Source organism: Phasianus colchicus, chromosome 10 (assembly GCF_987193195.1).
Source record: "Phasianus colchicus chromosome 10, bPhaCol1.hap1.1, whole genome shotgun sequence".
Taxonomy (NCBI): Eukaryota; Metazoa; Chordata; class Aves; order Galliformes; family Phasianidae; genus Phasianus; species Phasianus colchicus.
Window position 1 is genome coordinate 2,158,303 of NC_143445.1, and position 15,211 is coordinate 2,173,513.

At 46.3% G+C, this 15,211-nt stretch overlaps 1 protein-coding gene across 9 annotated transcripts in view; it reads right to left on the reverse strand.

The window, feature by feature from the left end:
- YEATS2 (YEATS domain containing 2) overlaps nt 1-15,166 on the reverse strand; it is a 44,173-nt gene extending 29,007 nt beyond the window's left edge. For 3 of the 9 annotated variants that reach the window (XM_090146965.1, XM_090146963.1, XM_090146962.1), the window contains exons 1-10: nt 13,902-14,497; nt 13,090-13,187; nt 12,897-12,989; nt 10,349-10,591; nt 8,544-8,659; nt 7,256-7,417; nt 5,486-5,597; nt 4,439-4,483; nt 3,274-3,460; nt 1,455-1,694 (exon numbers count right to left, since the gene is read on the reverse strand). In XM_090146965.1, the coding sequence (XP_090003091.1) occupies nt 1,455-1,694; nt 3,274-3,460; nt 4,439-4,483; nt 5,486-5,597; nt 7,256-7,417; nt 8,544-8,659; nt 10,349-10,591; nt 12,897-12,989; nt 13,090-13,187; nt 13,902-14,076 (1,471 nt within the window). In that variant the 5' untranslated portion in view covers nt 14,077-14,497. Of the gene's footprint in view, nt 1-1,454; nt 1,695-3,273; nt 3,461-4,438; nt 4,484-5,485; nt 5,598-7,255; nt 7,418-8,543; nt 8,660-10,348; nt 10,592-12,896; nt 12,990-13,089; nt 13,188-13,864; nt 14,503-14,847 lie in introns of those variants that run through there. The other 6 variants (XM_090146964.1, XR_016469524.1, XM_031605015.2 and 3 more) reach the window with 6 other exon arrangements.
- Between the last annotated feature and the right edge of the window lie 45 nt (nt 15,167-15,211).

Here is a 15,211-nt window from a genome sequence, read left to right on the forward strand (position 1 = left end):
CACTCTCTTTCCCTCAAGGAGCCCATAATGCAGGCATCCAGTTCATGTCAAAAGGCTGCGCGAAACAGCAGCCAGCAGGCAGGCCAAGCCAATCTTGTCTCTTCACTGCTCTCATGACAGCAGATGCCCTTGAAGGCAAATGTGCAACTTTGGGGTAAGAGGACCAGGAGAGAGAGAAAAACAGAACAAAAAAAATGCACAAGGGGGTAAATGAGAAACGCGGAGAAAAGGACAGGCAAGAAAGTGATAAGATGGCAGCAAGTACACTAAACTTCAGCTGCTTGTTAATCTGCTTTCTTGGCAGCGATTGACTATTAAAATGGAGCATAAATAACCCCTATGTCTTATAAGCTGCTGGTGGAACCTGGAAGGGTGATGCTTCTCAGCAGACACCAGTCTTGGAGAAATGCTTAGAGAAACATTTAAATAGCAAAAACCAACAGAGAATAATCCAAGGATATTAAGAAAGACAGAATGCACTATGCTTCTTGCTTTGTGGACAGGCTTGGAAAAAGAAGAATTAGTAGAGTGAAGATTAGCAGCAGAGCTTATTAGAAGATTAGTAGAAGTTTATTGAGAAAGAAGAAAGCACAAGGCACAGGTTCAAATACAAATCACTACTACTTAAAAGATGTCACAGAAAAATATTGAAATTTAAAAACAAACAAAAACCCATCCTGATCCTTGAGAAAAATTATGTGGGAGCAGATCAGAAAACACACAGTGATAGCTGGTGCTTCATTTTCTGACATTCAGATTAGAGAGGATGAAGGAACGTAGCAGGTCATCTCTCACCTTCACACGTGACACACTGAGCTGCACGTAAAAACTTTCTGATGCAAAGTATCTTCCAGTGGATGGCATCATGCCCAGGCAGGGAAAGCTCTATAAGCTAAGTGAATGAACAGCACCTTGGCCACCACTGGTTGAGAAGTTATCCAAAGAGCACCCTATTACTCACTGCAGCGAGCTGGGTGCGCTTCTGGAAGAGGAAGACCAAAGTCGCTCCATTTGAGGAGACATCACAAATACAAGATGGACCATTTGAGCGAACAAGGTTGAAAATTCTTCGCCCAATAATCAGAACTAAGTTCTTTTCAATCAATCCCTGTTGTCTGGAAGAGGGAGCGAGAAGAATGGCTTCTTCCCACATACAAACAGCACATATGGAAGAAGCATCCTTGCCTAGACCATTCTGTGGGTAGCAGTCCAGTTAAAGACTATGATCTTCATACCTAAAATCATCCATTATCAGGGAAAGAAAAGTTCTCATTCCTTTTTTGATCTGATGTGAAGCATTTCACACTTACTAAGTGTGTTTAGCTCCTCATTCTAGTTTCCTACTGCCTGGTGTTTAAACACAGGCAGGCAGGGAAAGGACACAAAACAAGTCCAACTGGTTCAATCTCTGGTTTTGCAGAGTGAAGCACTCAGATATGTAAACTAACATTCACCTGATACAATCTTGCAACTCATGGTGATAGGCTGGAAGGATTTTCCTGGTGACTCTGCAGGGCTTGGAATCTGACCTTGAGGCACTATTTTACAGCTAGCTGCAATGGGCTGAAAGGCTGAATTTCCATGAGAGCCAAAGGAAACTTTCTGTGTGGCTAATTTGGTGGGAGTCCGTTCTATCGAAGATGGCAGAGAATAAAACGTGGCATGTCTTTCAGTTTCAGCATTCCCAGAGAATCCTGATTAAAACAGGGAAAAGAAGAAAAATAATTCTTAGGTTGAGAGGCCTAATGCCTTGCTGTGATTCTCTACATAAACATAACTAGGATTCAACAAATACCTCCTCAAAGGAAGGAAAGAAGGAGACAGCAGCTGGTGGGAGGTGCTGAAAAGGGAGAAAGGGTGATAAGGGATTTCCTCCTAAGCAAGCCTGGTGGATCTGTCCCTGAACCAAAGAATAAAATGCTATTATATACAGCCTGTTCAGCTTCGGTAGGTCATCAGCCAGTGTGCACGTGTTTTATGAAAAGGCCCCTCCTCTGACCAAAAGCTGCTGGTAGTTCCATGACCACAGTTGGGGCTCCACACAGCTAAGGCAAAAATTTCCTTCACAGGAAATCCCTCAGTACATCTGTTGGAAAAAGTACAAGGAGACCAACTACTGTCTTTGACCTGGGTTAAAGAATCTGTCTTACCTGAGGTAAAAGGAGATCAATTAACCTGATGAGAGAAGCTATGTCAGTCAGCATAAGAAGCAAGTTTACTTCCTCCCTCCTCTACAGCTATCTCCATGCTTTGATAAAATGCTGTGCCACCAAAATTTAACATTTGTTTCCTTTTTCCCCTTGTTTCTTTTTTTTTTTTTTTTTGGCTGTGCCACCATGAGAAAACACTGCACTTAAACAACAGATGTTCTTGCTTAGCCATGACAATGCCCCTGGCAGAATGCATCATGCAAAACATTAGCACTGCAGTCATTCCTCTAATATGGGAATCAGGATAGATTACTAAAGGAACATAGTCATATTATCTGATCATATTTAGAAATACAAAAGTTGCTGTTTCCAGCAAATTTCTCATATCAAAACATGTGAACCGTCAAAGTCTTTTTTCCCAGCCCGGAGAACTGAAGCCTATCTCAACAGTTCCAGAAAAATAAGTTAAATGCTAACAGAGATGCAGTTTTTCCTAACAGAACAGTGCATCCAGCTGGTCAGCACCTAGCTTGCAATTCACATGATGCTGCAGCATCAACTGCTGGCACACTGCAGGGGCACTGCACTGCCAGACCTTACAGGGGAAGGTGAGAACCAGACTGATACACAGATGCCATCCTTCAGGCAAATGTACACAACATCTTTTTGCTCTGTCCTTTCAACACCTCGGTTACATTAGAAGATTTTTTTTCAAGCTCATCTCATGTTAGGAATAAACATAAATAACTGAACACACCACTAGACTATCAAACATAACACTGTCTGCAGAACATTCAGAAACCTAGCAGCTCTCTGAAAACAGTATGCAAAAGTACAAGTTCTATTGAACAGCCTTCGTCCAACTGCATGTGCTGCACACATGCCTACATTCACTAATTTTAGAAAAACAGCCCACTATGCAAACTACAAGTTGAAAAACAAAATGAGAACAAACGGTTACAATTTCTGAATTATGTTTCTTTGTGCACTAATAAAATAACAACCTGGGGCAAGCAAGGAGCAGGGAATGCCCTAAAGAAAGCCAAGAAAAGAACTAGGAGAAGGTACCCAGAAGAGACAACGTTCCAAGGACTCAAATCTCACCAGTCCCCATTTGCTTTACCTTTGTCAACAGAAGCATCTGGGCTGGAGTCCCGCAACTGTTTAATTGGTGAAGAAGCTTTAACTGGTGCTGGGATGCTCAATGGCAGGGGTAAAGATGCTGGAGCATCAGAAAGGTCCGATTCTGAAGACTGGGAGAAGAGATACTCCTCACCAAGGGAATGCCTGTGCAGCTCCACATCCACAACCTTCCAGAAACAGGTGAAATCAGTGACATTAGTATTTGGAGTCAGGTAAAGAGAGCAAAAACAGCTATGCCTTTCATTTTCACTGCAATTACTTTATAATGGCTGGAATCCTATCTCTTCCTCCCCCCAGCTCTGCACAAAACTCCCATTCATCTCAGTAAGGCTTCCCAGAGGTTCAGGAGCACCTGGTGCAGGACAAGAATCCCATATCACTACAGTGCTCTGGTAAAACAGCATCCATGGAGAAATCTGAGCAGCAAACAACTATGAGAGCACAGAGCCCATCCCCAGGCAATCCCTTAGGGCCGGCGCAGAGCTCAGTTTGCCTTCTTCCTTTTTGGTAACACCACTACTACATTGTCAAATCTAAAAACAGTTTTGAAGAGTAATATGGTCATCTCACATTACTGCTGTCTCCAGACTGAAAAGCTGAAACAATGTAGTTCCACAATAAAAATTTTCCATTTACTGCAGTACAGGGGAAAAATAACAGGAGAACTTTACGGATATAACAGACTGAGTTATTCATTTATTTTATTTACAGCCTTAAGAGTTGTTCTTTCACAAAGGTACTGAAAGATGGCACAGGCAGAAGCTCTACTCAAGCTACTGCAAGCTGTCAGCAGGACAGCTAGGCAAAATCTTAAGTTTAAATCCTGATGTACAAGACCTGTAGCACATCAGAAAGGAAAGTGAGACATCTGGTATCAGATGGCCTGCAAAGAAACAAGATCTCAAAGTGAAGTACATGTTAAATTCTTTTCCCTGAACTAGAAATGGAAAAATGGCTGCTGTCATGTTGTACAGGGGGTCGCAGGCATTTCATATAACAACAGATCAAAATCTTCATTCCAGAAGTTGTGAAAACAGATGAGTTGGACTCGGTGCTTAGTCCTCTGCATCTTATTTCTTTTTAAACACCCTTAATGGAACCAGCTATCACACCCATCCCACCCATCCCACCGCCTGCTGGCTCACCGTTTCTGCGCCCAGTGTCTGCAGGCCAGTGTAAGTCCTGTCCAACTGGGGAAACAATGCAAGAAGCTCAGATTAACAAGGACAAAACAATGCTCCGCACTGTAAATTACAGCAAAACAGCTAGAAAAGAAATTGGAACTACAGCAGTTGAGCAGAAATATATTATTTTTTTAAACCACAGAGTCAGAAATGCATGTGCTGCTAAGGACCCTCTTCTACAAAGCAGCCAACCACAACCCAGGGCCTGCACTGACATAGGAGGGAGCAGAAAAGCTGAGGGAAACGGCATCTGTTGGGAAACAACCCTTTTAAACTAAGGGTAGCATTCGAGGACACCCTTTTTCATTTCTGAGGTAAATATGAGTAAAAAATAAGAAAAGATACTCAAACACATGGCCAGAACAAGGAACTTACAGCAGCAGAAAATTCATTATTGCAAGTAGGGTTTAAATGAAACTAATCATGCAGCTCACGTCAAAATAAACAAGCTCAGGACTTAATGCCTCTAATGCCAGGCACTGCTAATTACAAGTAAAACAAAAGCAATGGCCTAGTTTTCCAGGACTGCTGCACACTCCAAATGCTACTGAATGTCACAGGACAGGTGAATGACGAGACAAGGAATGGACAGGAATCCCTGCCCCTCTCTACCCTACTCTACCAACAGACAGAATCTGTGGCTGATACACGCAAGTGCAGAAGGAACAGAAAGGACACAGCAGTTACTTTACCAAAGATAGATGACCCTGCAACAACCTGTCAGGCTAAAGCCAGTGAGAGTATGCTAAAAATCTCATATTGGAGGGAATCAAGAGGTAAGTGTCTGTCTGCAAAGCTTGGATTCTTGGCTACAGCATAGCCTCTAATACAGGCACGGAGAGAGGCTTTCCTGGACCTCTTCTGATTCTCCTGTACAACCATTCATATGCAAAAGAACAGCAGGACAAACACAGAGAGGCAGAAGCATGAACATGCACACCAGCAAACACTCTAGATTATGCAGGAGCTCACTTAATTGCCTTTCTCTGAAGCATTCAGGTCAAATACCTTCAAATTGTGTATGATATCAATCCTCTTGTTCTGGCTATCCTTGAAGTGTATCTGGACTCTCACAGGGAATTCTCCCCAGCCTCTCCTGGTCAGGTGGAATGGAGGTTCCCTGCAAACAACGATTCACATGATGCATGCACAGTGTTCAGCCTCCAAAAGCCTCTTTCTCAGAAAGCCAAGACTGCTTGGCTAATTGACAGCTAAAGCTATCTTCAGGCCTGATATTTGCCACAGAGAATGCAATCCAACCACAAATTCTCATGTCTGTGGACAGCTGAAAACCTACTTCTATTTTGCACAACGGGACAGAGAAGATGCTGTAATGGGTGAATGAGAGAATATTGAACACAAACATTAAAAAAAGCTGTGTAATGACAAGTAAAAAATATTTATTTCAGAAACAAACAAAACAACCAAAGTCAGCTCCTAAGACACTGCTGCAAGCTGAGTTTTCAGTGCAACATTTTGCAGTCTCTTCTTGCTGTTCCCTATCTGGCAGGAAAAAGATCTAAAGCCAACAAAATAATACATGTATTGCAAGGAAAAGCTAGCTCCACCAGGGTCATTCTCCAATCTGAAAAGAAAGGGATTTCACCATGACTTTTTAAAAAATATATTTGCTTTTGTAAATTGCAAATGCATCTTTGCAATGAAGGTTTAATGCACAAGAGGTTTAAATGCTATTTTTAGTCCAGAACATGAATGTTCATTGAAATGAGTGGGACTATGTGACAAGAAGAAATCAATCCACTAGAGGAGACTAAAATAGAAGAGAAACTGCACTGACATTAGATACTGGGAACTGAGAAAGTCACAAAAAGACAGCAGCCAAGTGTCATTTAGTGCGTTATACCAGAAATATACAAGAGATTTTTTTCATGCTGCTCAGCATCGCCTCCTCAGAATCATTGCAGAGCTTTTCCAACACTTCTCAGCTCAGCCATGTCTCTGAAGCTGACTGAAAGGCAGCTCTTTATTCTGCCAGCATTAAGCTGCCATCCTGTAGCAATGCTATCTGTCTGCCCACTTTCCTCCAGACAGGCAGCTGACCATCCTTCAGAGAATAATTTCTTCAGAATAATACAAAGTAGTCTGAAAGTATTCTCCCACTGTCTTGTCCAAAGCAACAAGAATGAAGAACAGACAGGGCATTTTTCTGCATCAGTGGACACAGAATCGAGCTCACTGATCTCAACAGATCACAATTCTGACTATAGCTTGGGAAAGGACAGAGAAGCTGCCCTGTCTCTGCAGCACCAATACCTTTATACTGATGGGACATTGGTTCCTCAAACCATGAAGTCAACACCACGGATCTCAGTATGGAAGAGAAATACTTGGGAAAAGGACAAAACTTCATGATCTATGTATGTTTGGCACAAAAGCCACCGGTCAGACAGCTTCCTGAGACTTCTCTTTCTCTCCCACACTGCGCTGGGAGGCAGGCAAAGAACGCCTCTTTGACAAGCACAACCTGCACAGCAGACAGCCCAATGCATAGATACACCACCTCACAGGGAGAACGTGCAATGAAACTGATAACTGCTTCTGGCACTAGGGAAATCCAGCAAGTGCTTAGTATATTTTACACAAAAACTGATTTATTTTTACTGTTATGCTAAGAGCAAATCAAGACAAGCTGGACGCCCAAGTAAGATTTGCAAGAGAAAATCAGGAAAAGAAGGGAAAGTTCAATCTAAGAAACATGGTAACATAAGCCTGGCAAACATGAAGGCTAGAGTAACAACAGAAAGAACTCCTTATTACCTCACTTCCACCAGGTCATTGGGTTTGTAACTGGGATGTAGGAAGAACCAAACTTTCTTGACAAAATGATTTATGCTGGGTTCTCTCCGAGAGCCTCGAACGTACACCATCCACTTATGGGTCGACTGATCGTTTTCTTCTCTCTTGTCAGGGGGAATGTACCTGGCAAAGCAAACAAACAATACAAAAATCTCAAATGGACAGAAGTATTTTGGCAAAGATCAGGCAAAAAAAAAATAGGAAAGGTAAAATGCCTATGTGTTCCTTGCCCCTGTACACCTCTGCTTCTTATTCTATATTCTGACTATTCAGATTCTGCAGAGAGAACTCCTTCAGGAAAAAAAAAAAAGAGAAACCCCTCACAATTTACTCCATACTTTCAATATTTCTCCTCACTTCTATAGTGCACAACTGTCATATGAAATTCATCTGTTTAAAAACGTGCTTCTTAATTAGAAAAGCTTAATTTTAATACTGTATCACCATTAAATCCCTTTTGTGAGGTATCGAGAAGTTAAACTGGTCCAGAACATCAGCAACTCTGCTATCATAAATATTAAAATATTATTATTAAGCATTTGATCCATACTTGACTACAGTCCCAGGATTAGGTAGATTTTTCAAGACAAAATCCTAACAGTAAGTCTCATCAGCCAACATTTGCTAATTGCTGCGCAACTGGAGAGACTGATCAGCAGTGCAAGGACAGAGAGTTAAAACCTTGACCTGCCTTCAGCTTCCTAGAAATCAATGCCTTTTTTAACTGTATGTTTACTCGTCTTAAATTTTGGGGAGAAATAAATAAAAACAAAATTATTTCTCCAAACTACATTATATGTTCATAAAATTTTTCTCATTCTGATAGTTTTGTGAGTTTGAGTTGGATTTTTTGGGGGGTGGAAGGAGGTTGGTTTTGTTCCTTTTGTTTTTGTTACATACATTATCCCTATGGACACATTGAAACAGCAATTAAGGCAACCAGTTCTTCAAAATTTTCATGGGAAAACATGAGATTTTTTAACTGGATAGCAAAGCTGAAAGACTCCCCTTGAAAGAAACAGACCCTAACATCTCTGTTCATCTGTACTACTAGAACACCTCTCTCCCCAGCCAAACAGCTCAGGGAAGGCAACCTTGGGTACAGCCATCGCAGGGCAACACCTCACACTGCCACAGCCCAACAATTTATTTGTCTCCTAGTTTTAACCTATTACTCTACTTGTACCTAGTTTTAACCTATTACTCTGATCCTGAAACGAAGGCCACCACAAAGCCTCCGAATACTAACTTGGAGACGTTGCCCACCACAATTGTTTTCTTCACGTAGAGCCGTGACGTCTCATCATTTGATAGCCCAGCATTTCGTTGTCCTGGTTTTTGGGAGCTAGAAACACACAAACTGTCCTGGGGGTAGAAGAAAAGAATAAGGCAAACACATGTTCCTCTTAAACATTCTGTTTGGCACCAGAAAAGTAAGATTTTGTTAAATTTTGTAGATGAGAGGCCAACCATGAGTCATTCCTAAATTGCACTTACACTGCTCTCCAGGCACGTTTAAGCAATTCAGCACACAACAAGGACAATGTGTCCAGCAACGTGGATGCTGCATGGCCTAGTCTGGTGCAAATTATGCAAAGTGCCGTGGATCTGAACTATGACTCCAGTCTGGCTTTCAAAGCAACACCTCTGCACTGTCTGAAAAATCATGCACCGTTACCTGACAAATCAAATCAAGCATTGCCAAGGCATCATCATTTGTGTCTTTCATCAGAAATGAAGTCAGTCTCCCACAGGCAGCTGCTGAAAACCTGAACCTTCCCAATTCCCAGCTTCTACTGCCTTGAGGGCCTTCAGCACTGCTCCACAGTGAAGAATCAAGGCTGAGTTTGGGAAAAGAATCAGCTCCACATAAATAAACATGGAACCAACTGTAATATGTCACTGATACCCAAAAGAGCCTACAGATCCACCCCAACACCTGGGCATCATAAAACTAGCCTCAGCAACCTTGCAGCACAATCTCAGTTCTTAAGCAGTGCTTGGAACTGCCTGATGTGATGCCATGACCACCTGCATAGCTGTCAGCATGAAAAGGAGAGGTTTTTCCGTACCTGCTGGATAAAGCAGCTTCTAAAGACCAAGGATTGCTGCCCTACACAGCTCAGAGCAGTGTCTTGCCCTAAGCACAGGCATGATATGGGAAACAAAGGATTTGAGAGGGATGACTATACCTCATTACATTGACGATGCCCCCAACTGGAGCAAGAGCAGGATGGAAGCCTAACATGGCTTCTGCTCCTCATCACCCCTTGGCTACTTCTGTGCTGTGTCCATCAAAGATGCAATGCCACACTACACCCACACAACACAACTATTTCACCAAAGCCCCCCGTGTAGAAACAACCTACGCTGGTCTGGAAGCTCATGATGCAGGTGGGTCCACATAGCATGTATCCACTTTCTGCTATGAACCCTACGAAGGGCTTCAGCAGGCTGCTGCTCTGTTTGCAAGGTGTCACACACTGCTCGCTGGATGCAGAGTCAATTATTTTTCTGCCACATTATTGCAACACATTCAGTTGTAGAAATGCTAGCCCATTTGTGGCAGTGTGATTTCTCTACACAGCACTGAGCAGTCCCAACCCAGTTACCAGGGATACAGCCACTCTGTCCCTCCAGGAACAAGCAACAGCACCACTGCATGCAGCCACACCAGATTCTTAAGAATACTGCAGGAAATGACATGTCTTGCTCTTTTCTGAGAGCTCTGCCCCTCCCAGTCTGACTTCAAGCTGCATAAAGCCCTTGGCTTGAGCTGCACAATACCTCCTGCCCCAGGGCTGCAGCAGGCAGCAGCACCAACACCAATGCTGACCTGCTGCCCATTCAACCTTCCTGCTGTGTAAGGTTAGCCCAGACACATGCACTTGGGTGAGCTTTACAGCAAGAGCAAGCTGAAGTGGGAGCTAGCAGTTGGAGGGGGTAAGACACAAATGTTCAGCAAGGCAGGTAAAAACATGAGCAGCTTCTGGTGCCAGCATCGAGTCCAGAAGGCCCTACAATAACATGACCACCACTCGCACTTTACTTTACCCGGCCAGCACTTCTGCTCTGCCTCTGGTCCAGGCTGTTTGCCAGCCGCTCATCTGCATCCAGGCTGCCGTTGTCCTTGTCCAGGAAGAAGTCGTTGTGCTGTGAGAGAGAGTCGCTCTCAGAGTGGTTGGCTGACGGTGCGTCCGAGCCCTGGTGAGCAGGGGATGATGAGCGAGAGGGTGACTCCAGAAACTTCTTGATGGAAGGGTGATTAAGAATGGTGGCATCACATGACCTGGTCCCCTGCAACAGAGGCCAGGCACATCCAGTCATTATTTGCCTGCAGCCCAAATCAAACAAGGCTAAGCTAAAAAGAAAAAAGTCAACGTACACATAAACAGCAACAACCTCATCACCTGCCTTGCAGGAAAAAAAGCGTGTAACGGAAGAGAACAGCTTACAGCAGCTCTTCAGAAACAGGACCCCAGATTGAATCTATTCCTGCAGACCTTCTGCTCCCAGAAACGCACTTGGTGGCAGCAAGAAGGGCTGCAGCCACCTGAACACTTGCAGTGTGCCCAGGACATAACAGCTTCTCTCCTCCGTGGCACCAACAGCCCTGCTCCACACAGCTGCACAACTCCCCCTGCGCTCATAGCAGCCAGCTACTCCCCTGTCGCCTCTACTTGATGCAGAACCAATGAAGTGAGCAGGGGCAGCCCTCTGCCACCAGACTCAGCCCATGAAGCCAAAGGCTGTCGCAATGGATGTACTGGTAGCTCTCCCTGCAGCCCTGGCCAGGACAAGTTCTCTTCTTCCCTGCCTGCACAGCCCAGCTCAACACTGGGGGCTGGTCACAAACAGAGGGAAAAGAAAAAAACAAAAAATAAAGGACTTGGCTCGATCTCTTTTTTTTCCCTCTTTGTAGGATTATTTTTAATCCCTAACAGTCCCAGATCCAACTTCTGCCACCTTGATGGGAGGTGGCATGCAGACAGACACCAGCCCTGAGCAGGACTGCCTGCTTTGGTGTTCATCAGAGAGCCATCCTCCCAGGTGCCCATCAGGAACAGGGCATGAGCAACCAGAACTTAGACAACTTCAGAACTTAGCAGTTCTGAAACCAGAACATGGGCTTTGCAGCGTGGAGAACAGAAATCCTATCAGTTTCCCAGGCACGTGCAAAATAAATCATTAAGCAACCCACTTTGCTCTTGTTTCATCCAGTGAACTGACCAATGCCTCGTTCACTAATTTGCAGTAAAAACCCAACCACTGTAATCATAATGAACCATACACCCCAGCACACAGCTGCACCAGGCTGAGGAACTGCTCATATTTAGGAAAACAGATCAGAAACTGGAAGCTTGTGAGAAGATGATCTGCAAAGTATTTACGTGACAACCACACAGAGTTAAATTGCAAAGATTCCCAAAGGCAGAAATAACCTTTCATAGCCAACAGAGTCAAAAAGAAGTTAATGCCACATTAAAAGCCACACACAAAGAAGCTAGTAACAAGTTAAAAACAGAGACGTGTGCTGAAAACTCAGGTTTCGCTTGAGTGCCTTGAAAATTTCTCTACCAGACAAAAGCTCTGAGTTTCAGCTGAGTTTGCAGCAGTGCTGGGCAGCTCAGGCATCCGTCCTCTGCCTTTGGTTTCTGTGTGGGTGGCTGAAGAATTTGATCTAGGTTCTGCTCTTTTGAAGTACTTATATCCAGTGTCATCACATGTCAGCAAGAGCCCCCTGTTCCTTGCTTGCTCTGCCATGCTGGGTGTTTGTCTCTTTCCTTACTGAGTTTCAGGCTTTCCTTAAAAAAAAAAAAACCCTCTATTGGTTTAAAACCGCTCTCCATTGTCCTGTCAATATCTACCTGTATAAAAAACTGATTTCCTTCATGTTTATAAACTCCCTTTAAATACTGGAAGGCTGCAATGAGGCCTCCTCACAGCCTTCTCTTTTGCAGGCTGAACAAGCTCAGCTCCTTCAGCCTGTCTTCGTAGGAGAGGTGCTCCAGCTATTAACCAGAGAGTTAACCAGGAGGAGTTTTGTTGCTGTATTTCTTAATGCAGCTGTTATCTTTTTACGATAGCTGCTTGGTTCACTCCTGTCTTACTGCTGCTTTCAGGCTGTTAACCACACCATTACTAGAACGGTTGCCTGGGAACAGGGAGGATGCTTTCATGGCACTGCTCGTGACTCCAGAATTTTATTTTTTTTTCCCTGACAAGTTCCAAATCCATCAACTTCCACACTCCTTTGGTGAGAAGAGAAAGCTTGCAGATCCCTGCAGGGTGATGAGCAAGGATGAGCTGTGAGGCACAGAAGAACCATGGTGCTCTCCTGCCACAACCCACAAAGCACATGGAGCATTTCAGGAAGCAGCTAGCAGACACCTTGGCCATTAGGGAAACCTGTGCTGGCCAAGTACCTGGGGGCAGCCAGGGACACTGCTTGCCCCTCCCACTGACATCCCAGCTGCAGTTTTCTGAAGTAGTGGAACATGAACTGCACCTTAAAACCCAACATCGGTTGCATAACCAGCAGACCACATATCAGTCTTTGCAAATATGCCCAAAGTCTTTTTGCTCCCCACGTGGTGTTTACCTCTCCAGGTTTCAGAAGCCCAGCAGATGCGTAGTAGTTGGCCACAATGCAGGCACGCAGCTTGTCCATCATCCGCCTCGCTTCGATCAGGCGCTGTGGAAAGAAGAGAGAACACACGATGTGGAGTGCCTGCTGCACCAACCTCCAAAAGCCCAGCGCTTTGTAACTACTTTGTAAGACAAATCCTTTGTACCTGATCTATAACTTCAATTTCATGTTCTTTATTCTTCATTTCCACGGCAAACTGTTCTTTTATAATCGTCTCGATCTTCTGCACAGCAATATCTCGAGCTGCATGAGGCCACACATGGAAAAAAAAGAAGGAAATTGTTCTATTTCTGAGGTTTCACTTGAAAAAAAAAACAAAAAAACAAAAAAACCACACATAAATTGTCACTGAGCAGAAAATGGAGTGATAGCTTCAGCACCAAAATCACAGAACCACAGAATGGCCAGGGTTGGAAGGGACCTCAAGGATCATGAATCTCCAACCCCCCCGCCACATGCAGGGCCATCAACATCCTCATTTCATACTAGACCAGGCTGCCCAGGGCTCCATCCAACCTGGCCCTGAACACCTCCAGGGATGGACGGGGCATCCACAACCTCTCTGGGCAGCTGTTCCAGCTCCTCACCACTCTCTCTGTAAAACAACATTAAAGATCTTTTTTTTGTGCAAAAAAAATGTAATCTGTCTTCTTAAGAAGCATATGCATCTCTACCAGCTGGCCTGTGTAGAAAGCAGATTGTCTCTCTCCAGGCCTGAGGCGGGCAGAAGAGGACAGGTTTGTTTACTTTTGTCTCACTAAAGCTGTGAGCAGCAAAAGGAAAAGCCCGGTGTGTTGTCACCACATGCAGGTACCATTCAGCTGTGCGTCTGGGAGTGCTGTGCACGCTGCCTCCAGCCCAGTTCATACCCAGGAAGTTTACACCACATCACACAGCAGCAGTAATGCACACTTACTTACTGAGCTTAGCATCGGCACGAGGCAAATGACCGCATACCTCTTACAGGCCACAGAGGAAAGCCTGCTGCTGGCAGCCTCGTGCAGACCCTCCTGCTGAACAAGGGGGACTCAAGACACCCAAGCCTGTTGGCCCAGGCAAGGCCTGGAAGAGCAGTGCTGCTGTCTGAGGGGCTTCTGGGGACAGCCGTCTGACCTTCTGGCAGCACAGCCATGCACCACAGGGCAGGCCGGGAACAGCCACATCCCTGTCACATCCCTGTCACATCCAGGCTGCCTCTGAGCAGAGCAGGAGGCAGCAGCGCTCAGGGCTTGTTCTGAACTCAGTCATGGAACTGTTGGAGTTGGAAGGGACCTACAAAGGTCATTCTGTCCAACTCCCCCGCAACGCACAGTGACACCACAGTGCTCAGAGCCCCGTCCAGCCTGACCCCAGTGTCTGCAGGGCTGGGGCACCCACCGCATCTCTGGGCAACCTGTGCCAGTGGTGAGGTTACATTTCGTAAAAACAGTCCTTCCACATCCAATCTAAATCTTCTCTCTTTTAGTTTGAAGCCATTTCCCCTCGTCCTATCAACCGCCACAGACCCAGCTACCGACTCTGTCCCCTCCTTCCTTACAGCCCTCCAGGCACAGCCGGGCCGCCCCCAGTTCTGCCCGCGCCGCTCCGCCCGGCTCCGCCCGTCCTCCTGCAGAGCTTCGGGCCGAGGCCCCGCCCGGCGGAGCGGCACGTGCCTGCACGGGGGCTTGCGATGCCCCAGCAAGGAGAAGAGCGAAGAAACGAGAAACCCAAACCCGGCACAGCCCCAGGTGCCCGCAACGAGCAGCGCAGCCCGAGGGGACCCGAGAGAGAGAGAGAAATCAGGAGACGTAATCAGGATACAGCCATGCAGCCCCGCACACGCGTGCGTGCAGACGCAGGGCGCGCTGCGGGCCGCGAGGCAGCCCCGTCCCCGCAGCCCCGTCCCCGCAGCCCCGCCCCGCACCTGACTGCTCGGCGGCGCGGTGCCGTTTGCTGGGCGGCGCCACCGCGATCTCCTCGTAGTCGGGGTCCTTCTCGGCGAGGGCTCTCCTCACGCCGGACATGGTGCCGCTGGTGGCGGCGCCGCCCCGCGGAGGGGCGCGGTCTTTCTTCCGCCTCGCGCGGAGCTCCGGGCGCCGCCGCTCCCCTCAGGCTGCGGGCGGTGCGGGGCGGTGCGGGGCGGTGCGGAGCCCACATGCACGCCGCTCCCCTCCCCCCGCCGCGCGCACAAAGCGGCCGCCGCGCTCCTTCGCGCCTTCCTCCCGCTCCCTCACCCGCCCCGCCCCGCCCCGCACTCAGCGCCGCCCCGCGCCCCGTCCCGCCGCCCG